The 25,007-nt window shown below is 35.9% G+C and overlaps 3 protein-coding genes across 4 annotated transcripts; 2 read left to right on the top strand and 1 right to left on the bottom strand.

Annotated features, from left to right (window-relative positions):
* Window positions 1-264: 264 nt before the first annotated feature.
* On the top strand, window positions 265-1,288 carry LOC143452550 (uncharacterized). Its single transcript, XM_076953571.1, has one exon. The coding sequence runs from the start codon at window positions 452-454 to the stop codon at window positions 1,178-1,180; it is 729 nt and encodes a 242-aa protein (XP_076809686.1). The 5' UTR covers window positions 265-451; the 3' UTR covers window positions 1,181-1,288.
* An 11,044-nt stretch (window positions 1,289-12,332) lies between these two features.
* On the top strand, window positions 12,333-17,118 carry LOC143452859 (zinc transporter ZIP1-like). Its single transcript, XM_076953994.1, has 3 exons — window positions 12,333-12,442; window positions 14,345-14,589; window positions 14,916-17,118. Exons 1-3 carry the CDS (start codon window positions 12,388-12,390, stop codon window positions 15,957-15,959), a joined length of 1,344 nt encoding a protein of 447 aa, XP_076810109.1. The 5' UTR covers window positions 12,333-12,387; the 3' UTR covers window positions 15,960-17,118.
* Window positions 17,119-18,910: 1,792 nt separating this feature from the next.
* Window positions 18,911-24,132, bottom strand: LOC143451994 (betaine--homocysteine S-methyltransferase 1-like). 2 transcript variants are annotated; one of them, XM_076952792.1, is made up of 7 exons: window positions 23,429-24,132; window positions 22,296-22,490; window positions 21,422-21,584; window positions 19,936-20,109; window positions 19,496-19,626; window positions 19,169-19,266; window positions 18,911-19,105 (listed from the first exon to the last, which is right to left on the bottom strand). In XM_076952792.1, exons 1-7 carry the CDS (start codon window positions 23,681-23,683, stop codon window positions 19,030-19,032), a joined length of 1,092 nt encoding a protein of 363 aa, XP_076808907.1. In that variant the 5' UTR covers window positions 23,684-24,132; the 3' UTR covers window positions 18,911-19,029. The 2 variants fall into 2 exon arrangements, with proteins under 2 accessions (XP_076808907.1, XP_076808908.1); XM_076952793.1 differs by lacking the exon at window positions 18,911-19,105 and having other exon boundaries at window positions 19,477-19,626; window positions 23,429-24,130.
* Window positions 24,133-25,007: the final 875 nt, after the last annotated feature.

The following is a 25,007-nucleotide window of genomic DNA, read 5'->3' as shown; positions in this document are numbered from 1 at the left end:
AAACTACTACATTAATGAATATGAGAGTATATTCTAAGGTGGTGATTTTAAGCACTGCTATTAAGCAAGCAAAATTCTGCGCTTAGCGTCAAAATTGTGTTTGCAAATGTCGACAAATCGATGTTTTTTCTGAGGGTTCTTTACGTTGCAAATTGAAACTTTTTAAATATATTAAAAAGCTTCTATTTCGTTGGATACTTACGTTTCGTAGTACCAATAAAAGCCAACTACGTACCAACTCCGTAAATCTGTCAAACGCTTCAAGACCTGACCTGTAAGATACGTGTGCGTAAAGTAGTTTTCGTGTCACAAAAAAGTAAGAACCGTCTTCGAAAACGTTGAAAAGCACTGCTTTGTATACGATGCGATGGAAAATCAGGAGGAGATACGTGTTTTAACTCAATACAGCCAATTTTTAAAGATCTACTGATAACAACACATTTAAGTTAAAATGACCGCAGGTAAAGAAAACACGACAATTCAGAAAAACTGGGAAATGATCAACAACTTAATCGAGTTGAGTTCAATGCATCGAATCATTGCGGCTAGCACTTCTGGAACTTATTGTCGACAAGAAGGCAACTGGTTGAATTTGCAACGGAGAATGCTATCCCTACAAAATCAAATTTTGGAGCAGGCATTTAACATAACTAAGTGGCTTCTACCGGCACTCAAAAAATTGCAAGAACATGGTGATAAGAACGACTTGAAGCCAGCCCTTGTGCGACAGTGGAGCAATTTCACTTGCGGGTTGGAATCGTTTCAAGAAGACTTGAAAAAGATTTTCTACCTACATGTGGCATTTTCAGATCAAACTAAGCCAGCGGGCTGGGAAATGATTCGAACTGGACTTCATGTTCCTGTTGACGCATGTGGGAAAATTTCCGGGGAGATAAATCAACTATCTGTTGAACCGGAAAGCACTTCTACTTTCATGGCGGATTCTATTGAAAAAGTGGCAATGATTTTGCAAGCCTTGCATTCTCACACTGCAGTCCAAGCTTGGACGATAGAAAATTATAGCTCAATTCACGCAGAACAAGATACTAGCAAGATAGATCTTTCCAAAAAGCTAAAACTGTCTGAGTCTTTAACAAGTTTACCACTTCAAGGTAGAATAGCCGTCGTTGTGTTAATATTAACTCTGGTAGCCATACTATCCTGGAAACTGTCTTATTAAGCTGGATCGGAACGCTTTTTATGAAAGGTTTTCCTTAACCGTGATAGTAATTATCAACAGCAGATTCTTTTGAGTTTCTTATGGAGCATACCACAGTATGCATGTATAGTGTACTCTTTCGCAAATTTTAATGTCTGAATGATAAATACATGTATTTATACATTTCATATATTAAAATAAAACCGAGGAAAATACATTGTACTGTATTTAACAGCTCATCACAGAATTAAATTAGTTGGGACATGTCAACAGCTGCGGGTAGAAAGCTACAAAAGTGTTAAATTTTGCAGTGTTTAGCAGTCTGGATGAACTTTCCGATTTTAGCTTTTAATTGGTATATCGCTTACTATTATCAAAAGTTGATTACGAATTTAAATCGTATTTTTAGAACTTAGTAGAGATAACCCATCACTTGCAGGAAATTCATTTCAGGTAAAAGCAATGAAATGAGATTGAGCAATGCCCTACTTGCGTGTTTGCCGTTTGGGGCAGTGGAGATCATGCCTCCAAGCATAAATGAAACCTACTGCAGTATTTAACGTTACTGAAAATTAATTTGGTGCAGTGCCAGGCACTTACAAAGCGCAAATTCTAGTTATTAATGGTTTTCGCTACATACATTTACAACTGGTGTTAACGTCTCTTTTCAATGAAGGTCGATTGCAGATAATCACTTCTATTTATTGACGTCTGAGCTGCTGAATAACTGCACTTAGATAGCCTGGACAATTACTATATGTCTTAATACTGTCTTATGACATACGTTTAACCCAATTATAAAAAATTAAAGGAACACTAAACATTTTAGTCATATATGTTAAAATCGAAATTAGATTGTCAGTGATTTGGGTGGGTAATATGGTAGGCCTTATGTGTACATTTTTATTCGGAATTGTATGACAAGCGATGTGGTCGAAGTATGATAAGCGAGTCGCCAAAGTTTTGTACTCTTATAAAGTTGGGTACTTCAAAGGAATATATACTTTTAATAAAGAAATTGGATTGCCAAAGATTAAGGTATAAAAGAGTTATTACTGAAGAAAATATGCAAAAAGAAATGTTTGACTATCCGGTTATATTTGTTGCGTTGGGTTTAGAAGTTTGCATCTGTATGGACCAGGATTGCCATTTGTCTCTTTTTTCCTGAGTGGCTTCCAAATTGGAACCGCTGGAAGCCAATTTGGCTTCTTTGGGGCACCTTTTCGTTTATGGTATAACACAGTTTATTGTTAATAGTGATCGTTTTTGCAATGGAACATGCTAAATAGCTTATATTTCATCCAGTAATTACCATACGCTGCAGTGGCCATTTATAAAAATATTTCTTCTCACCAGCTGGCGCATTGGAGTTTTTTACAATTATTTCCTTCAGTTCGGTTGCCTTCTGTTACAACATCTTCGATGTTTTGCGGTTGAAGTCGCAAATAAATTTCGTGTTGGAATATTTTTGATAAATAAAATGACTTCAATGGGTGCATTATTCAAAAAACCATGCCTGCTTAAACTTTTCATAATTTGGCTTCTGTCTGGCCTCCTTTAAAAGACAAATTGACTTCCAAACTGACATCTGGCAACCCTTGTATGGATATTGCCCTTGTAAAAGATTGTACAAAAGCAATAGTAGAGTTTTTATTCCTCAATGAAGGCTAAAGATATGTGCGGTGGCCAAATAAACGACACGCTTGCCCGTCGTACCAAGCTAGAATGGCCTGTTCCACCCGTAATGTAAGCAGGCAGACTCCACAATTTGACAGCATCCGTTTATCTTTAAGGCGACCGTAGTAAAAATTTCAGTTTTCATAAATGGCCAACTATCGGAGACAATGCTTACGTCAAAAGTGTTGGACAGAATTGAATGCGTTAATGTGTCTTTACATTATCTTTTGTGAAACTCCTTCTTTAGGTAGGCTACTCAATAAAATGCGAAACTGATTTAATACAACTTTATTTACTGCATCTGGTAACCTTTTTATTGCAGAACCACTTCCATAAGGAGACGTCAAACCCCTAAAACTAAAATCTTTATGAATTTGTTGGAAGTCCTACGTAGGGCTTTAAAAAACCTATTTAGACCAATCAGAAGGCAGTATGGTTGGTGTTGTTTTCTAGCCTGGGAATTACCCTAGCAGTTGGCGGGCTTCAATGCCCCAAGTCGCGTGCAGAATTAGGCTAAAAATTAGCATGAAAGTAGCTAAAATTGTTTCTTTTAGACCAAAAATTCTAGTGTTTATTTTGCGCCTCTGTAAAAATAGTTTGAATCATGTTTTTTGATGGCATTTTATGGAATGGTAGTTCAAAGCATACTAAACTGACATGCAAAATTTCAAAGAGTCCCATGGTGGACTTTTCGAGTAATCAGTCTTTTAGTAAATTCACTGTATAATAAAACAAACAAAGATTTTATGGCATTTTTTTGTGTTTGACGCCTCCTGAACGTACCCGAAAACATTTTAAGAATATGCGTCAAACTAGTACTTCACAAAGCGAACTTGAGTTACTTTCGGCAATGCAAAAACATACTTTTTAGGTGTTTTTGCCTTGGAAGAAAAGTAGCCAAAATGCATTTAGTATGCAGACGCAATTGATCACAAACAAAGCGCCGTTAATGTGGCAAGTGACGTTTTTATAAAATTGGGTTCAGTGTTTAAATATCTTAATCTGTTAGCAATGTATTTCTTAATATCTGTAGCCTATATAGCATGTGTAGGAGAAATAAATCTAGCACATAATTTAAATTCGGCTAATATTATACGTCTTGTTTAAATTGATGTTGGTGTTAACCATTTTGGTGGCTGGCGTAAATCTTCGGTTTGCCAATTCCACTGTGTTATCCCACTGTCAAACTTGCAAGTTTTACAAAGAATGGAAGGTAAACTGTTCATTTGTGCAGAACATTATAAGCCTTCCTAACCTGACGGCCTTTACCATTTCAGTGTCGACTCAGCTGAGCTACGTGCAACTGACTCATTTCTTTCATAAAAGCGGTTACCCTTGGAGAACCTATGTCGCTTAGGATATTTCTTAAATGGCATTTTGACGCTCGCTTGTAAGTGAAGTTTTGATATGAAACATTTTGTGTGAAATAGTTATTTTATAAGGGACGCATTATCTGGCCCGATGGCGATAATTGTTTGTATTTGCTTAGCTGGCTATCAGCTGGTGTACAGTCGATGTCTGTAGCGATACCTTTGTCCCGGTTAACACCAGCTTTGCGAGACGTGACGTTGCATCTTTTGCGATTAGCGTAATTTTCCGTCCTGCCAAAAACGCTACCGTTGCGAACAAAAGATTTCTTCGCTGGCGTTTATCTCATGCCTGTATTCTTGCAATTTTTTTGTTAGATTGTCGCCAATATCTCTGCGGAAGTTCCTTTCAAATTGTTTTAATTTTCGGCTTCTCGAGCGCTTCAGCAGAGTCCCCGTATAACGTGACAAAATAAGTTGCTCATGCGCCTTCTAGCCACAAGGGATTTTTTTGTTTCGATTGGAGATTTCGCTCTGTTGATTAACGATGACATATAAATCGATAAATCTATTTTGTTTTTTTGCAACGTTGCTTAAAGTGAGTGTAAAAGAGAGATTTCTTCACGATAGGAACACGCAGATACAACGTACCTATAGGCTATAGCCCTCTTCACTGGAGTAATCCCGGATTTGGGCCTTGGAAATAAGGTTATGCGCAAGGTCATTCAGATATTGCCGCTTAGGTTTTTGTTTTATAAACAGTGTGTATGCAACATACGCAAAACGAACACTAGAGTCGAGACAATTTAAAATCCATTTACAACATGTGGTAATTAAAAAAATACTTGACGTTGTTGCTGGTTATAAATTTTAATGACAAGCCTGTAACCAGGAGTGGCCGGTCTGCAACAAAAGCTATTCTGTATGACACGTGTTAGGCGACGTTTTGCTTTATTGTGCACATGGTCTCAGATGACTATAATTACTGTACCTACGAGTTACTTGCTTTAGGCGATACTCTTAAACTACTTTGAACATTTTATTCAAAGCAAACATCGAGCTGTTGCCTGCAGTTAAATGATGAACATTATTCCATAACGAAAGCTAGTTCCATTAAATCTTATGATGTTGTGGTTAACGACGTTAATGATTTGATACATTTACTGACAATCGTATTTGCTGTAAAAGACAAGTATGCAAGTAAAAGGCGTGCAATAGTGCAGGTTAAAAAGAATGTTGCATAATCGGCAGAAAATATTCATAGATAAAGTGAGCATTTCCTCAGGTGAGGTTGACAGAAATGAACAGGCAAATACTTGGTAATATACATTTTATTTCGAGTCAGTGACTCAGTTGATGGTGGGCATATAACGTAATTCGATTAATTGGTTTCATGTGGGTTCATACCTTTGATCCAACACAGCTTATCAAATTGGATACAGTTACAATAGTTATCATAGACTTGCTTTTAACTGCAACAGAATGTATTTTGAAAACCACTGAATAAATGATTCGAAACTACAATAAATGAAGCAAAGAGGCTATGCGGCGAGCGAGTGAATACTCAAGGCGTACTAAAAATATGGTACCCTTTGTGATGATGGACGGCAATGGCGTGTACAATGTACAAATATCAACAGTTACATTTAACCACAAGTTACTACTTCGCTATGAGAAGGTAAAATGTGCTGATAAATGGTTAAGTATTGATTGCCAAATTAACAACTGAGTCATGCCATTATAGCTCTTACAACCAAATTAACTAATAGTACACAATGAAAGCAAAGTCTACGTTTAGTATTACGTATTAGTGTGTATTCAACACGTTATTTTATTTTGTTCACAACACGACACAACTGAGTCTTGCACTTTAAGAGATTGACACTGAACTTAACATACCATTTTAATATACAAGAACAGAGAAAGAAAACGATCAGCACCAAACTTACTGCTTTAATTTATTATATTTAACGATTTTTCATGTACTGTAATTATGCGTTTTATTAAGTCGCTTTAAATCATTTCGTGAAAGTACCAAATCTTTAAGCTAAAGCGTTTGATTATAATTAACATTCTTCACATTATCTTAATCAAAACACATGGTGCGCTGCATATTTAGCTTTTATAGTACTTATGAAATATGAAACCTCAATTCACATTATAACATAATTCACCACTTGGTATAGACAAAAAGTACTTGGGAATGTATTTCGCACTTAGTGCTGTAAATACACCCCGCCACATGCTCATTACGACTACAAATAGTTCAGGATATTGCCTAATGGAAATAACTGAAAACGCGAAATTGTGAGACCAAATTACTGTATCGGCAGATACAAGTTGTAATGTAATATAGCGTACACACCCCTCGTGTTCTGTTTTGGAATGTAACATTAGTAGAATTAATCGGTCTTGTTCAAATAATCTGCATCCTATAACCGAAAACGTCACTTTCTCTGCTACTTTTGATTTAAAGCCATATGGAGTATTGTGGTTTAGTTGGTTAAAATACTCCGTATGAAGCTGTCAAATACTCTAACCATTCACGCGGTGATATAACTGTGGTATTCAATCTAAAACTTACAACAGCATTTAAGCTAACTTGATATTTTGATTGTCCGATGATTGGCCCGTTACTAAATCATATTCTTATTTGCAACGGAGAAAAACAATTTACGTAATTCTGTAATCGGTACCTTAATTAGTGTTACTTTTACTATTAGTGTTACTATCAATGTTCCCTCTAAGCTGCGCGCGTGCGCAAATGCGCACTGATGACACGGTCTCCGCGCACAGAAAATCTGTGCTGCGCACAAGAAAATAATCCAACCTGAATTGAAAATAAAATAAACTCACAATAATGGCCACAGTGCGCACGTGGCTCGTCTGATGTTGCTCACAGTTGTCCAAGGGACCGCTCAGGGAGTTAGTGTTTTTGCTCAGACTCGTAAAAAATTAGAGGGAACATTGGTTACTATTACGTTATTATTATTACGTAATTACTATTACGATACTTGGACACAAGGTGACAGTTTGTTTAGTGAGTAAAATACTGCATGTGTTAAAAGGTGTATATTTTTAAAATATAAAACAATCGTTTATAAAAGGTTTAGAAGCAACATCCAAAATGATTTACAATCTCAGTATAATAGCCTCGCTACGCAAAAGTTAAACTTTGTCGATAATTCTGGTATTTTAAGAAAGAAATAAATGATGGCATAAATAATTAATTTGCGGAGACGAACGTACAATGTATGCTTGATCGAAAGATTTGTTGGCAAGTCAACAGTTTGATCTATAAAAAATCTATATTAGCAGTTAGGTTTTATGTATATAGCCTACAAAAAAGAAAAGTTACCAACTCACTTTTTGATAAGCTTCATGCCGTAGTTAGAATTTCATTGTCCATTTTGCAAGGTCATTGTGGGTTGTACTCAAAGAAATCGATTTTTACTTTAAATTAGACTGTACAAACACATGCAATCAGATGTTATTTTTTTCTAAATGTATTATGATCATAGTCTGCTGTATAAAGAAGAATGTTTAGTTCATGAGATTACAGCAGTCAATTCGTTTAGGCTATAGTTGTTTTATATTCTTATACGAAAGCCTAAAAACAGCCCTGGGTTGTGCGTATGCTTTTTCGTGAATAACAAACACTAGCTGATCGCCCACGTGGTATCCATCTTGCATGACCCGCACTATTGTTGATAGATGACAAATAAGGACATGTGAGTGTTAAAGGCAGCTGTCACTCGAAAAATTGTTCATTCAGCGAATGACTGCCAATGACACAGCGAATGACACAGCCAATGACACATCGAATGACTGCCCTAATCACGTAATGGAACTGCAATGTGCCGTACGTACAATAGAGTATAGTTGTAGTGGTTATAACAGAAACTTACTCTGGTAGAAGGAAACTGTTTTGCTTGGGAAACTAATTTCTCCGTTTTAAAGAAAGTTTAAGCGAGTGTTTTCGTAATGCGAATGCTGATTCAAAGGTTATAAAGTCCAGAAAATAAGTGTTTTCGCTGAGGTGCGCAGTATTCCACGTTAGACAACCTGCATACTTTGAAACATCTGCCTTGATTGAGGTACGAAAAGAATAAAAAATACAGTTTGTATATTTCAGTTTGCAAAGCTTAGTTACAGTAGATCCCTTTCTTGGCATACTGCTCGAGTAAGCCAGCAGCCTACAAAACAAAGTTTTGCTTTCCCTCTGTTCTATTTGGACTTGTACTAAAAATAGTTTCTCTTGGCCTGGCTCTTCTGGAACCAAAGCTTGTTAAATATATACTGTTTGACCTAAATCAACCACTTTTTGCGCCACCATACGCAAGATTTCATATTTTCCACGTTGAATATTTCGCTTTTGTTTCAACTGACCTACAAAAATTTGTAATTTGGCAAAATGTTGAAAAGTGTCTATTATATGGATTTTGAGCCATTTTACCACCCGTTACTTTGATTAATGACTGCTAACAAAGCTTGACCCATTTTGAAGGCTATTCTCTAACCGAGGGATGTAACAAACATGCCAAGGGATGTAACAAACTATGTAGCAAATCACAAACTCTGTGAGACTTACCTCGGGATCTTTGTTGTTAACACGATATCAACCATAAAGAAACAGACGCAATCAACGTCGAAAACTGTTTTTTGGTTTACGTTGCGTTTTAAGCCACAATGTACTGCTTTGCGTCCTCACTTTTAAAGATGTCTAAGTACCTAAGCAGAATACAGTGTACGATGTTCAATTACAGTAAGAAAGTACATAACCAGCCTGTGTTGAATCAGTTGCAAAATATCGTACCATAAATTCAGACACTAAAGTACTCTGTTTTATTAATATTGGAACTTTTGAGCAGACATGGCAACCTTTTTTCTCGAACTTTAATTTAAAATGGAAAATCTTGACGCGTTTGGTAAGGTTACTTCTTAAATATGGCCATGCATTATGTGACCTACCTGGATCGTGTATGATGTAATATGCACAACGTAGCCTATGTGGACTGTCAAGCGCTACTACAGTAACTATAGGCTATACGCTTTGTGGACCACATGCGCTTTAAACGCATGGGTCCGCAACGCTAGTAAACTACTTCGTCAAGTAAAGCCTATTCTCGTCTTAAGATAAAAACTCCAAAACCTCGCTATGTCATAGAATTTGAATGCAAATGTTTCCTATAAAAGGTATGGATGCAATAGATATGAGTCATGTTGTGACACTAAAGCATTTATTTTCTTTTTTGGGTGGGTGTACCACTAGTGATACGCAAAGGCTTTGGTACGCGAGAATCTATCGGGTTACCTGAGAAGCTTTGTGCACTTTGTCACATGATACTGCGTAACCCACATTCAAGAACACGGTCCATGACGCACGCAGTCCACAGTGATATGGCGCACGTTGTACATTAGCACATTTTAGTACAACCGCATTAATAGCATCGCGTGATGACAAAATTTCTTCTCGGTCAAATAGTAGAAACGAATACGTTTTTGCACTAATATGAAAGAACATTAAGCGAACCCCGCAAAACATTTTTTGAGGATCCTAACTGCTGTTCTGACAAAACAGTATTAAGGTATTCTACATGTGCCCAAAACGTATGGTAATAGCCTACAGTTACAGGTTTGCAAAATGATGTAGTGTACAAATCAAAAACATTATCTGAGATTTGCTGCAATGACATCGGAAAATAAAACCAAAGGATATGTTTCATAAAAAAGAAAGTACGGAGTTGTAATGCGCTTTTTTACTCATTTTGACATTTCATTACTTGTGACGCATTAGAACAGTATTGCTTCTATTGTTTTAGTGTACCGAGGTGAAAACTTAAACTGATACCCAGCTGTTCGAGCTCTTTTCTCCAATGTTTTGGGGAGCTTTATGTAATTATTACATAAAGCTGTCAGGTAACAGATGACAAAACACTAATTACAAAATGGTATGTACAGTGCTTTACAACCCGTAAATTATATGCACTGTTACCTTGAAGAATTTGTACGAAAAATAAAAAAATCAGTTCGATAACTCAATCACTTAAAAATTTATCACATTTTGAAAATGATGTTGGTACATTAGACCAGACTCATAGAGGAAAGGACCGAGGCCCATGTCTGGACTTCTGTCGTTTTGTCTTAGGCTGCTTGTTTTTCACCGGGAAAATCGTGCGTTTAAGGCTATTTTTCATTGTTTATTGTTAACTTAACTGAAATATTTTAAAATAGTAACCTAACCGAAAACTTCCTTCTAATTCAAATTTAACTTCAATTAAACCCTTAGTAGCTTAAATTTTTGCATAACCACTCTCGTAGTGATTGATTTAGGTCAAACAGTATATATTTAACAAGCTTTGGTTCCAGAAGAGCCAGGCCAAGAGAAACTATTTTTAGTACAAGTCCAAATAGAACAGAGGGAAAGCAAAACTTTGTTTTGTAAGCTGTTGGCTAACTCGAGCAGTATGCCAAGAAAGGGATCTACTGTAACTAAGCTTTGCAAACTGAAATATACAAAGTATATTTTTTAATCTTTTCGTACCTCACTCAAAGCAGATGTTTCAAAGTATGTAGGTTGTCTAACATGGAATACTGCGCACCTCAGCATACAGTGAAATATTCACTCTGAACATTTCAACTATTTTGAGGCAACGCGTAAAGCTGTATTGGATAAAATATGTTATATGTCGCACTTATACGTCGTGATCATGTTGTGATACCTTGCAATTACAAGTTATAAAAGCAATTTATATTGAAAAGAAATTTCCATCGATTTAAAATGTCTTGGCAGTGATGACTTTTGGTTTCCAAAACGCGGTAAGTATTGAGCGAAAACTAAAACTCATCTAGAACAGCTTCAGCAAGAAGTCATATCAAGCGTGACCAAATGTTGACAATGCGCAGAACAAAGGTGACGCCATTCTTTAAACATAAACTGAGCGTGGTGAAAGCTGATCAGACGGCGTTGCCGCTTCATATTGTCACGTATTAACTTTGTTATGACGACTAACCACATGAAATTGATGGTATAATTGGTGAACTAGTGCCGTACATTTGTAAAGTCCATTAAGTTAATATTCATAAAGATTTTGACAGAATGAGGTTAATTTATTTAGCGGTTTTAATAGAAAGACAGACTGTGCATGTAAACAAGTTTAATTATATGGGTAGAAATTCTAAGCTAACAGGAAAAGAGATAGAGTAAGATACCGGCAAATACTATAGTGTTGTGCTACAACTACAAAGTAAAAGCCACTTTTAGAGAAAATTGTAGTTAATGGAAATAAGTGCTTTTTATGTTTATTAAGTCACCAAATCACTGGGTTCCTTTGTCGCTTAAAAACCGACTGATCGGTTTTCCGTTCGTATTGTTTGCGAGCGTAATGATGTCATAGGATACTGTGTAAAGTGCTGACAAGGACTTGTAGTTAGTTGTAAATCCTCAAAGAGCTAGCTCTAATTATGTATGTGATATCAAGAGAGATCACTGATCAGCCAATACAAAGTTATAAACTAGCTATGGAAGGCACCAATTGTTAGTGTTATTGTCTGCCTTTTATTTATAGTTTTGTCTCCTTTGTTTAAATTCATTCAACGATGATCATAAACCATACATTCGCCGGTTTCTACCAAGCAGCGACAGGGTTCTATGTTAGGACATGTTGTTCGGTTATAGTAGCGAAGGCTTTTATTTCCTGTGAAATAGCCTACATCAGCTGTTTTACACTAAACTCTGCATAATACGTTAAAACCGGTTGTTTCCGCTTGAAATATCAGCACGTGCTTCGTCAACATGCAACTAGAATAGCTGCAAGGAGAATAGTTCTTTTTAGAGAACAGTTTTAGTTTCATCTTGTAGTAACCTGGATATAGTTTGGGCACAAATATTATAATAATACTTTCTGACAGAAAAGTCAAGACATGAATTTGTTTTGAACAAAAGTTCACTGAGCAAAGGACGATTTAGTCGTTGTATCTGTGAAGCAAACTATGTGATTGGAGCTTTCTGCATGCCTTAAAATAATTTCACGACTTTATACATGTCGCATTTAACTCCAGGAGAAAAACAATAGATTGTGCAGCCAACAGATGAGAAGTTTCGCGTCAACTTTTTGAGTTAACCCAGTACTTTCATAGCTTTCGATATCTTGTAAGGATCATGTTGTACTGTGTTATAGTCCTACGACCTACGTATTTATCTTTCGGCGTGAGATATTTCAGACTGTGTCGTGTAATTTGTCAATGCTTGGGTGTCAAACTCCAAAGAAACATTATTTTAACTTTGATGTCAGACCAGGTACGGTAAACTCGGTTTATAGATTTGTAAAAATAGCCAGATTTTATTGTGTATTTGTTGTGTAAGTCTTTTTTTCATGGGCTTGTCAAATTGAAAGTCAGACTTTTGCTTTTGTCGGATATTTTCAGTAGTATACCAATTATTACGGTTCTAAAATATTTAGGAAATTGTTATACATACAAGTTGGGAATAGACGCAGTTACACGATCAAGAAGACAGTGTGTATCCTTTTTCGCACTGTCACCAGTAAGTTTAAGTCAAAGCAAATGAACAAACAAAGTCACTATTTACGATTGAGGCATCTTTTGATATTAAACGGTATTTTAAGTGCTATAGTAATTTAATTATTATACGCGCCATATTCAGTTTTACTCATTTATGATATTTGTGCAAGATTCGGCGAATTGCGTTGCAATTTGAATTTTGAAAAAAGCTTTTCAGAAATAACAAAGTGATAGTATGACGACTTGAATTAATTTAGATTGTGACTAACAAGTCAAGGCAACCGACCTTTCCACGTTAACACAATTTCAAATCTATTATACAATTAAGCGCCAAGTCTTTAGAAAAAACAGACTTTGATCAAGTCCTGCAGTTAGCACTCCATCCATAGTTAAGCAAAAGAAAAACGTTGTTTCAAAATTAATCCATCGATTGAGTTACGTTCCTTGCGGTGTTGCAGATTTCGTAATCCGTATTTTCATAATTAAAGGTTAGAGAAAAGCGGTGTCAGTTTTGTTCATTAAACTCAACGGTTTTAATCCGCATGGAAATATAACGTAAAGAGAATTACAACTTAATTTTTCAGAATGTCACTTTGGACGCTTAAGCGCAAATTATGTTAAAGCTGGTTGACTGGTAGATTAAAATTATAATACAGTAGAATCCGCTAAATAAATCCATCCGCGTATTAAATCCAATTTGCTTTGGGACGGAATTTTTACATTGAAAAATAGCCGGTTAATAAATCCAAATTTCGCTTTATAAGTCCGTTTCATAATGATTTTTGTAAAAAAAATTTAACGTATTGTCAATCGATTCAAAATCTAATGTATGAGCTAAGAGATGATGAACAAGAGGAAACAATACCATCCGCTGCAGAAATGCGGGAGTACCTTCGCCGTTTGGCCTGTGGGCTCGACCAAACTGCATTCAAAAACATGGATATGTTTTACTCTATGGAGAGACAATTAGAGGACCATCTTAGAGTGACCTTTCCACCCAAACAAACTACGCTGCATCAGTTTTTTGCATTGTCCGCTGATAAAATAAATATTGTGCAGTGCTTCTTATTTCATAGTGTACCCATTTCTATTGTGACGGATAATTTAATAAATCCACCCCTTATTAAATCCAAAATCACTTAGGACGGAGGTGGATGTATTAAGCGGATTCTACTGTATTACATAATGAAATATTTTGCTTAACATAAAGAAGTTTGTTTATACGTAACTTTTGGCTTAATTGGAGATACTCTATTCTCAATTGTGGTAAAGTAAACGTGCAAGTTGGTGTTTAGAAAGACTCCTATTTGATCAATTTGACCCGGGTATGAGTTAACCGAATCATGTTTCAATAACAATAGAAAGTCAAATTTAACTTGAGATGGAAATGAGTCTATTTACACAGTGGTTTATTTTCTTTATTTTGTGGGATTAAGTAAGGTCTTGTTGATAGAAATCTGTCAGCTGGCAAACGTGTTTGCAGGCGGGATAAGGAAATACTTGGTAGCGTAACTGAATTGGTTAATTAAGTTAATTCTAGAGCCACCTGACACTAATGTCGTTTTAGACAGATGGTTAGTTAATGTATCAGCATTACGTTTGATCAAAATAACTACAAAATACTTTTAATGTAACTTCAATTTTAGTTTATAAATGCCTACTTCATATTTCTTCACAGATACACGTAGAATCATGAAAATACTTGTGGTTAAAATTACGTCCGCATTGGTATTGTGGATATTAAGCCTCTGTTTTGGTTTAATGGTTCCATTTCTTATATGGAAATCCCGTGCCGGCTACCAACATCCCACACGTCAAAACGAATGCGACTCTTCCGAAAGAGAAAATCTTCTTTCTGACAACGAAATTACACCTCAGTACGATTCTACGACAAGATCGTCCGAAAGACTAAGTTCTTTTAAGGTTAGCTATTGACTTTTTTTAAATGCCAACCTGGCGTTACGATAAACTGTAACTGTTTCACTAATACAGTAGATGTTATCGGAATTTACATTATCAGACTTAGTCTAGGATCATTAATCATCGGAGAAAAGGTTTTGATCAAGTTAAACGATTCATTATTATCCTTCATTTGTGAAAACGACAAGTTGTATTTGTATTCATGGAAGAAATAGTGCAAACAAGTCCAGCTTAATCTTTCACATTGTTTTGTACCTTGCAAGTAATTTAAGTTATTTTCATTTTTTTCTCTATAACACGTAATATATTGTACTTTTTATGCTTTTTAGTTATTAATGAAGAAATTCTACCAGTCCTTATGCAGTTACAACATCCTCAGCTTTATAAACTGTGTCTGTGGCGGATTATTTCTAGGTATATGCCTCCTAGAGTTACTTCCCGAGGCAAGGGCAAGCGTACAGGATGTCCTTCAAAAGGCAAATATTCAAACCAAATTTCCCGTAACTGAGTTTATAGTGGCCGTGGGTTTGCTGTTTGTCATGCTCATCGAGCAGCTGGTCATGGCTGCATACGTTAAAAGACGAGCATGTGAGCACCAGCAAAAATCGATAGATGGAGGAAATGCGATTAGTCCTGAAACTTTCAATCAACAGTTTCATGATATTGAAGAGGCTTCTGGTAACATATCGGCTTCCGAAGATGAAAACTGTCACATGAATTGTGAAATCAATGTCTTACCATCAAGGCCATCGTCCAATGTTACAGCTGCCACCGAAGTTGCAAGAGCTTTGGTTTTAATTGGTGTGCTCTCGGTGCATTCGATATTTGAAGGTCTAGCTTTGGGACTAGAAAGCACTGTCGCCCAGTTGATACAGCTCTTGGTAGCTGTTGCAGTTCACAAGAGCGTGCTCGCCTTTGGCTTGGGCTTAAAACTTTTCGAAACTTTCACACCAAACAACGTGGTGTTGGCAGTTGCCTGCGCTTGTATATTTTGTTCTTCATCACCTATCGGTTGCGTCATTGGAATATGTGTGTCACATCCGGGCAACGTGTCTTCACTCGAATCCCCCACGCCTTGGCCACCGACTGCATCGATGACAACATACGAACAAAACAGTATGTCAGACGTTTCAGGCACATTGATTGCCTCGGCAATTCTTGAATGCCTTGCAATGGGAACATTTCTTTATGTTACTTTTATAGAAGTTATTCCAGGTGAGTTTGCTCACAAAAACGAGGATGCCTATCTTGCAGGGGATCTCGCTTCGATGAGTCAAGAGATCGGAAACAGAAAAAAGCCGATAACACCTTATGTTAAACTTGTAGCGTTGATTTTAGGATTTTCTGCTGTAACCGGTTTACAGTTTCTGTAGAATTGTTGTCAGGACCCTTTTATGCATGAGCCCTGCACGTATCCCTGTTGCCGATCTCGGTTTAACTCAGTGATGTTTCTTACTGAGAAATTAAGGCAGACATAATTTTGGTCAAAAATCGTAATTCTGGAAAGGTTGATAAGAAATCGAGTTTTTTGCCCTCTTCGGTACATGATGACATCATATATGGTGATTGTGTTAAAAACCACCTTTATGATGACAATGGCTTTTAGTTTTCCTTAAAACATTCCGGCACTAAAGAACTCACAGCAGTCATTCGAACACTTGTAACGGTAATTAAACACTGTCCTAATTTTATGCCGCTCTTACCTGATTTGTTCTGCTGTACTTCGATTTCGTGATGTACAGATGCATATTGTCGAACTTAGTAAACTGTGACGGTCTCATTAGTTTGATGAAACCATGGTGCATCTGCAACGTATCCAAGTCCAAGGCGGCAAACCACTATTATGTCATACTCATACCACGCCAAGGCAAAATTGAACCGTAAAATGTTTGTTTAACTAAACTGTTTTTGTGCTACTATTTGTCATGCAGGCTGTTCAAGCCAACTTTTTTATACAAACTGACAAATCAGTGTTAGGTGATATGTTTACTTGAGTGCTTTTTGCCGGAATATTTAATGTGTTGAATATTTGTTATATTATATCATGCAATGACTTTATCTTATTACCTGTCGTTTGTTGTAAGGGCGAAAAAGAAAAATTGATCTTAACTAACTTGGACGGCCTGTTTAAGCTAGTGCTGGGCAAAGCCAGCTCGAAAGTTAAGGGGCCTTTTTAAAACAAAACGATTCTTTCTGTTGAAAAAAATCACAGTATGATAACATCCTCTGTGTTTTCAACTGCCGGTCTGTGCAACTTTTTGTCTAATCGCCAAAAATTTGCGTTTACTCATTCTGCCTCACTTACAAAGCCTTAAGCCGTAAGAAAATTAGTTTCATTACGTTTATAATTTCTCACTTGGGCATCATGCAAATTTGTAATAACATAAAGTCAAACATTATACTCAGTTTTTATTGTGACATAGAGGTAAGTTTAAATAAATGGTGCCCGCTCAGCCAAATGTTATTTTATGTCGCCTTAATCAAAATGAGATCAATTAAATTTGCTGTAAAATAAAAGCGAGGTACACGTTTTTGAAGGAATCCTTGCTTGGTGCATGTATAGATAGAAAGTTGAACCCTAACGTCTCCCATGTAGTAGACAGGATGCACGTGCTGCTTATGTGTGAAATGTAATAATAATAGACTAATAAAAGATCTGCTGCAACACCCATTTTGTCATTAACGGGGTCATCTCAATACAATTTGGTACGTCATAATCACATTTCTGAGGTTTGGTCCTGTGTCCTAAGTAAGTGACCGCAAGTGTTATTCGTAATTAGTGTCCTTGGGGAGACTTTTTGATTTTGAAAGTACTTGTAGCGCTGAAAATAGTAATACCAAAATAATATTACAAAAATCGGTTGAATTTTTACCGAGATATTAAACATTCAAATTTTCTAAAAGTCGCAGAAACCTAGTTTCACTCGCATTGGGAATGTATGTCTGCCTCGGAGGACTTACCGAGAATTAACTTCAGCGGCTGTCCTGTAACGGAAATCTCTAAATACCACAAGAGGACTAAGAAAACTAAAACGACTAAGAAAAATTAAGAGGGCTAAGAGAAAAGGGAACTTAAGATGTCTATGGTATACGATTTGCTTAGTTGTCTTATCTCTGGCGGTGTTTAGAGCGGTGCTCCTGTAATCCCATTTGAAAAATATATGTTTTCGAAACTAATGTAACATTAGTAATAGTTATTGCTAATTAGATTCATAACGAAAAATAACGGATTAGCACCACGTAACATTTAGTCTAGCACTTCCTTTTCATGCATGTTTGGTATATGCTGAGTCATTATAGACGGCGTGATGACCACTATCGTTGGACCTCATATGAGGACCACGGAACTAAAAGAGTTGCAAAGCATTATTGATGTTCTGAAATCTTGATTTGATAAGCCTATACTCCATATTTGTTTTGCTCACACAACAATTACTAGAATAAAATACGTCTGAAACATGCTAACTTCACAATTAATAATTAATGCTTGGAGTCAGAAGTCAAAGCCTACAGACGTTCTACATTTGCCGATGTGTTAAACTGAATACGAAAGCAAACCCACGCAACTATCAAAACGATTTGTTATTCGTACGAGTATCCATTCTGATGGTAAATCCTAGTCAATTTTATTTTGCAATACAATGCTTACGCATGTAAACATTAATAAAACATTCATCGTTTTAGCTGTAGCCTATAAATGATCAAGAAATTAAGAAAAAATTGCTCGAAGTCAGGACAAACAAAAATCACTTTGGCCTAAGTTCGATCATTTATGCTGTACCGCAGTGCCTTTCAACCTTTATCAAGCCCCAAATTTTTTTGGCTAACAAATTACATATTAAAAAACATAAAACGATTACAAATAAGATTTATAAATTAATTTATCAACGCTTATAAATCTTACAACAAACCGCAGAAAAATACAAAATTCCTTGCTTTTGTCACATGTAGAATAATTCTAAATCTAAATTGCAATTTAGAGACGACGTGTAATAATGCTAAGCACTTTTGAAATATCAGATATTTATTACGAATGTTTTAGTATATTTTTAGTAGCTTTATTATTATAGATTTGGCTTGTTCTTTTAATATGGAGTCACCGTCTCACTTCATTCGTAGACAATATATAGGCTATAAGTTGTGTTTTATACTATTACATTCAACGTACGCTATACTCTACTATACAATACTCACATTAATCATAATGTTTGGGAGTTTAAGCGTGTTTTAATTGCGTTTGTGTTTTGCATGGTATTTATTTGTATCTCCTAAAGTGCGCAATAATTCCAATGTCTGAGCAAACAAAACTTCATCAGAATCCAGATCAGTTTCAGATATTCATTTTATTGCAACAAAGAATGGTTTTTAAGTTATAATTTTCCAACGTGTGTTTAAACCATTGATTGTTTCGTTAAATTAATGTTAAACATTTATTTGCGACAACTAGAACTTCAGCAGAGGGCTATTATAAGGCCTTCCTGATCCAGGTTGCAAATTTCGCCAATACTCTTTTGTGTTTCTAAAAAGTGATTTATTTTTATGGTCCATTAAATCATTAATGTCTTCTCTGTAATACCCTTACCGATTTCGATGCAACAAGAAGTCTGACTGAGGTAAGAAGACGCCGTATGGTGGACACATATCATTCGATGGAGGATCTTTCATTCGCTCAGTGGCAAGCTGAAAATGAAACAAAATAATTAACACTCAATTTTTCGTGAAAATCGGTTAAAAATTTTCCTACTGCTGGTTTTGACGCTGTATACTTTGCCCAATTGTGTTAAATGTTTGGATTTTGTATCAATTTTAACAATTAATAAAATACTCACAGAACTAACCATAAAAGCAAGCAAATTATCATGCAACGTTTATATATAGAGATCTTTATACCAATATGTAAGATGCCGACCTCCTGAGCGATTGCTCTGATGTGATGAGGTTCAGTCGCGCAACATCCACCGATGTACTTGATACCTTGTTCGAAAGCAGCTCGGGCAAACTCGTGGACTTCGAATCTTGTCATGAGACGGGGCTCGAAAACTTTATTATAAAATTTTAAAACGCATGTTCAAGTCTTTAGGTTCCTTTTTATAGGTTTGCATGATTAATTCATCTGTTCAGGTAATCGGGTTTAGTGAATTTTTACAAATAATATTTGTTAATTCTGGAGTCAAGCTTGATTTCAAACGAGTAGAAAAACAGTGCAGAATACACGCATCAGCATGTTGGTCTGCAAACTTGCAATGATCAGCAACAGTAAAAGAACCCATCAACAACTTTTGCAATCTTATATTGCATATGTATTGACAATGTAATATTCTACCTCTCGTACTCACAACAGGGACTCACGTAGTGGGCCTTCCGGTAGGTGCGGTTGGCCATATAAGGTATTCTCAACTTCAGGACACAAATAACCAGGCGGCTGACACATAATCTCCCTATTCAGGCCTGCTTTCTCTAATGCATCCTTCATGCGTCGAAGTGTTTTTAGTTGAGTGTTGATATCAAACATGCAGTTGGTGCCTGATGTAAAGTAAGTTAGAGGTTAATGTCAGTGCAAACGTTTACACTTTGTGTACTTGTTTGTGTGCGTTGGTGCGTAGCACTAAAGGCTTTTAATTAGAGTAATGTTTTCAAAAGAGCCAGAAAAAATATGCTTCAAATTTTTGAGTTACTCGCGTTTAGTTATATTAGAAACGATATGTCAGGCATACACAAAAAGAATATAGAAAAATGTTAAACAAACAGTGGTGTGTGACATGGCAGAACGTTATAATGGAGTCTGTTTTATGTAAGTCTAAGATAAAGTGTATCATCCTATTTATGTTTTGTAATAATGATTAGGAAAAACGTTTAACGCTTGTAGATTATATAAAGTTTATCTAATTTATAACTATTCAGTTACATGTATAAAATAACTTATGTGTAGAAATGTGATTATAAACTACGTTGGTGGTTGAACCGTTTTAACCCAGTATATGACCAGTACGTTTATATAGTAAAATAAATATGCAGAATATTGGATGTCGCTCTGGTGATAATGATGACGATGATCTAAACCGAAAATCTGATATACTGGCTATAAAGTATTCAATTGACTGCTCATATGAGCAAATACGACAAAAAAATACTTTTAACACTGTATACTGATGTCATATTTACCAGAATATATTAAACAAAAATGCTTTAAATTCTAAAGCAGTTCTATGAATTTTAACATTTTTTAGGTTTTTAACATTTTCGGCTTGGGAGAATTCCAATATTTAACGATTTTAAGCAAATATTTTGGGGCCAATAAACTTCGTTAGCAGCCTAAAACTAAAAAAAAACTAAAACTTTTTTGCAAATTTAATGTTGGTTGATACGGAATGGGAGTAGTATATTTAATTTGAACTTTTTAAACATGATCTAAATAAGAACAACTCTAACGCGCTCGCACCGTATTCTGCATGCATCGAAGCAATCACAAAGTGCTTATTGACCCACCACAGTGTTGAAAGAAGGTTTATAAAATTAACTGCTGCAAAGTATAACCAGTTGGGAAATTAAAGAAAAGAAATTTAAGTTATTTTGCACTGGATTAACATCAAAAGATAAGTACTTTTTTATGAAGTCCCACAATACAGGCATTTTGCAATCATCGCCATCAATGCAATAAAATATGTCTATCATTTACATAAGTTGATTAACAATGAAGAGAAATGGTTGTTTTAGAATTCCATCTTACTTCGACAAACAAAACCAAATATCTAGCAATAGAATCACTGTATGTACGGCATATCTGTTTAAAATACTTAGTCGTCGGCACAGCTATATAGTCGCAACCACTTTTTACCGACAACGTCTGCCCCAGCCTTTGCCATTCGCAATGCACAATCCTCAACCGATATTCCGTTGAAGTCGCCCATAGGTCCGATGCGCATCGAGGCCGCAATCGGCTTTCCGGCCTTTTTCATGACGTCAATGCACATTTCAATTTCTTCAACGTGCGCGAAAAACTAGAAGAAAAAAATTGCAATAAAATAATTTCTGTTTGCCGTGCAGCGCTATGCATCATTACTGTACAATGATTTTTTTAATGTCAGCCTTCGCAAACAACTGTCGGGTAGCATGTGTAAAAGGAAAGCGCTAGGTAAATTTTAAAAACCATTGTTCCATATTTTTGCCGGTATGCTGATTTCAAATATTACATGCATAAATAAACAAGCGCATTACAGCTTTGCAGGGTGTTGTTCAAAACAGTTCAGTCATTTTGTCATATCCTAGCTGACATGGTTAATGTCGCCAGTTCTATAAGCAAACTTCGGTATAAAAATCAAGCAAATTAATTCGTTAATTAATATTAATATTATTATTATATAATATAATAATATAATATTATTAATACAATATATTAATGTTAATAATTAATATAATATATTAATTCGTTAATAAAGAAAAAATTTGCTATAAAGTTAAGAAATAAGGCACAACAATAATTTTGCTTAAAATGACGATATCATTGACTGTAACTGAACTTTAGCATAGCTTTCATATCAAAGTTGTTACATAAAATGCATTGTGCAATTAAAGCACAGCATCATCACATTAAAATTACACGCACAGAAATGACAACTATATCCATCAGGTCAAACAAAATTAAACAAGTAAGTGAAAATGTTTGACATATACATCCAGTTTTTTCTTTCAGCAAGCAGAAATCAACGTACCTCCGCCAAAACGAAATCCACGTCATGTTTGATGAAGATTTTTAGCTGCTCCTCGAACTCTTCCCTTACGGCAGCTTCCCCCTTTCCATCCGTGTAAGCTTCCACAGGGGACAATCCTCCGCAAACAAGAACGTCTATTCCTTCTTTTGCGACTTCCTTCGCCATCTTGCATGCCGCCTCGTTGATATCGGCCGCCTGAAAATGAATTTTTGTAAAATATTGTTAGCATAAGCTTGTCATAATCAAATATCATGAACTTTGTTAACAAGAATAAAAAGACGATTCCAAAAGTGACGAACCTTCAATGGCTATACTGAGCGTTGATAAATTCCTTACCCTTAATACAGTAGCTGCATGATAGGCATGTTTTAATTCCCGTTGTTAAAAATAACTTGTAACCTTAATTTAGGCTTTTTGACTTATAATGAGTCACTTTTGTTATGGTAACTATTCATATTGTTGACCTCAGTTTGAGAACCAATGCTTTGATGAAGTTAGAGTAGACATACGTTGAGTAAACGGTTTTATATGATTTTCTTTTATCACCGTATTAAAACGAAAAATCAAATGGATAAGTAGAAACAAGATGTTACTTATTAAAATGTTTTGTTTGTTGCAAAAGATCACCACTGCCCACGACTTTAACAAACATCATGCCACATTTTTATAATGCTGTTTTTTATAGGTACGTTCATTGTCCGTGTTTTGCATTTAACTTTGGCATAGCTACCTGCCACACTAGGTAAGTTTTTAGTGGATGACGTATTTTTCACACCAATCTTGCAGGTTTTTATTTGGCAAATCGATTCGGCAGAGTCGTAATGACTTCACTTTTTGCAGAGAATTGATGTGACTCGAGTGTAATATTCTACAAAATTGCATATACGACTTGACTTAACTTGACTCAGTTCTGTTGTATAGGTTTTCAGGATTAATTATATAATTATTGTTATTATTAAGCCAAAGTAATTTTTTTCTTTGTTTGTCTGCAGTATACGGTTTTGGAGTCTTATCGGTTCATATTAAGCAGTAAGCACTTAAAAGTCTGACACATAGTTTGCAGAAACCCCAAACACATCACACATACGACAGTAGGTACGGACCGCAATAATGCAAAGCATAAACAAACTTACAGTGAAGGTTTTGTTTCCTCGCCGTAACCTTGCGTCGCTAGAGTAAAAACAAGGTGTAGTTATGACGTCAGCTCCAGCATGGATGTATTCTCTTAAGATCTCACGGACTGCTTCCGGGTATAACATGACCGCTTCTGGTGTCCAGATGCCAGGCGTACAGTATCCTCGTTTTTCCAGTAAAACGACCATGCTACCATCGCCAACAACAGGGCCGGTCTTCAACCGTTCAAGTAAACTTATTTTGTTAAAAGCCATATCACCCCGTATCTATAGCCAATAACGTCAAACATGGATAACATCCTTTTAAGAAAGTATGGCAGGTTAGTACTAGATGCTGTTAATGTTGCTCACTATACTGTAGACTAGTGTTTCTTAACGTGGGACTTGGCAATTTTTTGGTAAAGTGTGTGAATTCAAAATTAACAGTAAACGATGTAATTACTTTTTGCAACTTTCACTTTGAAATGGAGCGAGAATGCAACTGTACCTATACTCAGTAACGTATTCTGGGGAGAGAGGGCATAGGACTACGGCCCGCCACGTTTTTTACGACTGTATTCCTTGTGGTTCATCACATTCCCTTGTTTGCGACTCCTCTGTTGTTGTATAACGGAAAATAACATAATACAAAACGTGGGTATACGGCGTTTCAAAACTATATATCATAAATCGCAAGCTGTGTTACTGGGGATCTACATATAAACATGAGAATACATTTCATTTCACTATGCATTTTGGATGAAGTCGACAAACGCGGAAAATTTTACATCCAGCTTTTAACACGTTTAGCTTCCACTTCAACGCAATCCTAAATACGCCTAGGGATGTACAATACAGAACAATTGACTATTCTAGAATATCCTAGAATAGTTTATTCCAGATCCGGAATTTCGAATCCTATTCTAAAATAGCATAATGTTAATAAAATTAAGCACCCGCAGTTCTTTTGTTTTGAATTCGAAGTAGGCTCACAAAATTGTTATGGTTCAAGCAAGTTGACAATTGTCAAATTGACATGACGCACGGTTTAGTTCATGACGATTAAAGCACTAAGCGCATAGTATTGAAATGTGAAATAAAAATCGACAACAACACCTCCTGCGCGTGCCAATGAAAACATTCAATCATAAAATAAAACCGGTTCCTAAGATTCGGAAAAATACGAACATTGGATTCGAATCTTTGGGCATTCAGTTGTTTAGGATTCGTTATTCTAGAATGTGCATCCATAAATACGCCAGGACGCCACTGGTGGTGGGGCGTGCGATGCGAAAGTGGTGCCTGGGACTAATAAGGTTGAGAAACACTGCTGTAGACATACGGTCGGGGTTCCTCTAAAAACCTAGTGTTATCAGTGCCCCTAAAGACCTAAGTATTTGGTAGTTTTGCATGCAATTATGATAAGAACTATATTTCAAATGCGGTTGAGTGTGTCTGCCACTATTTCAATGGAAATAATCGTACATATTCATTAAGCTATTTTTCACAGTTTTTTGTCAATCTAACTTAAATATTGTAACAAAGTAACCTAACCCTCATCTATACCATCTGATCTAAATCTATAACTTTAATTAAGCCT

The sequence above is a fragment of the Clavelina lepadiformis genome, chromosome 4, assembly GCF_947623445.1.
Source record: "Clavelina lepadiformis chromosome 4, kaClaLepa1.1, whole genome shotgun sequence".
Lineage (NCBI taxonomy): Eukaryota > Metazoa > Chordata > Ascidiacea > Aplousobranchia > Clavelinidae > Clavelina > Clavelina lepadiformis.
This window is presented reverse-complemented; position numbering and strand designations above follow the sequence as displayed.

Coding starts and splice junctions, on each gene's coding strand:
- LOC143452859 (XM_076953994.1), top strand. CDS start 12,388: ATGCTTGGGTGTCAAACTCCAAAGAAACATTATTTTAACTTTGATGTC. Junction 12,443..14,344: donor TAACTTTGATGTCAGACCAG/GTACGGTAAACT, acceptor ATTTCTTCACAG/ATACACGTAGAATCATGAAA. Junction 14,590..14,915: donor AAAGACTAAGTTCTTTTAAG/GTTAGCTATTGA, acceptor TATGCTTTTTAG/TTATTAATGAAGAAATTCTA.
- LOC143452550 (XM_076953571.1), top strand. CDS start 452: ATGACCGCAGGTAAAGAAAACACGACAATTCAGAAAAACTGGGAAATG.
- LOC143451994 (XM_076952792.1), bottom strand. CDS start 23,683: ATGGCTTTTAACAAAATAAGTTTACTTGAACGGTTGAAGACCGGCCCT. Junction 19,627..19,935: donor CCTACCGGAAGGCCCACTAC/GTGAGTCCCTGT, acceptor TTTATAATAAAG/TTTTCGAGCCCCGTCTCATG. Junction 19,106..19,168: donor TTCTTGTTGCATCGAAATCG/GTAAGGGTATTA, acceptor ATCACTTTTTAG/AAACACAAAAGAGTATTGGC.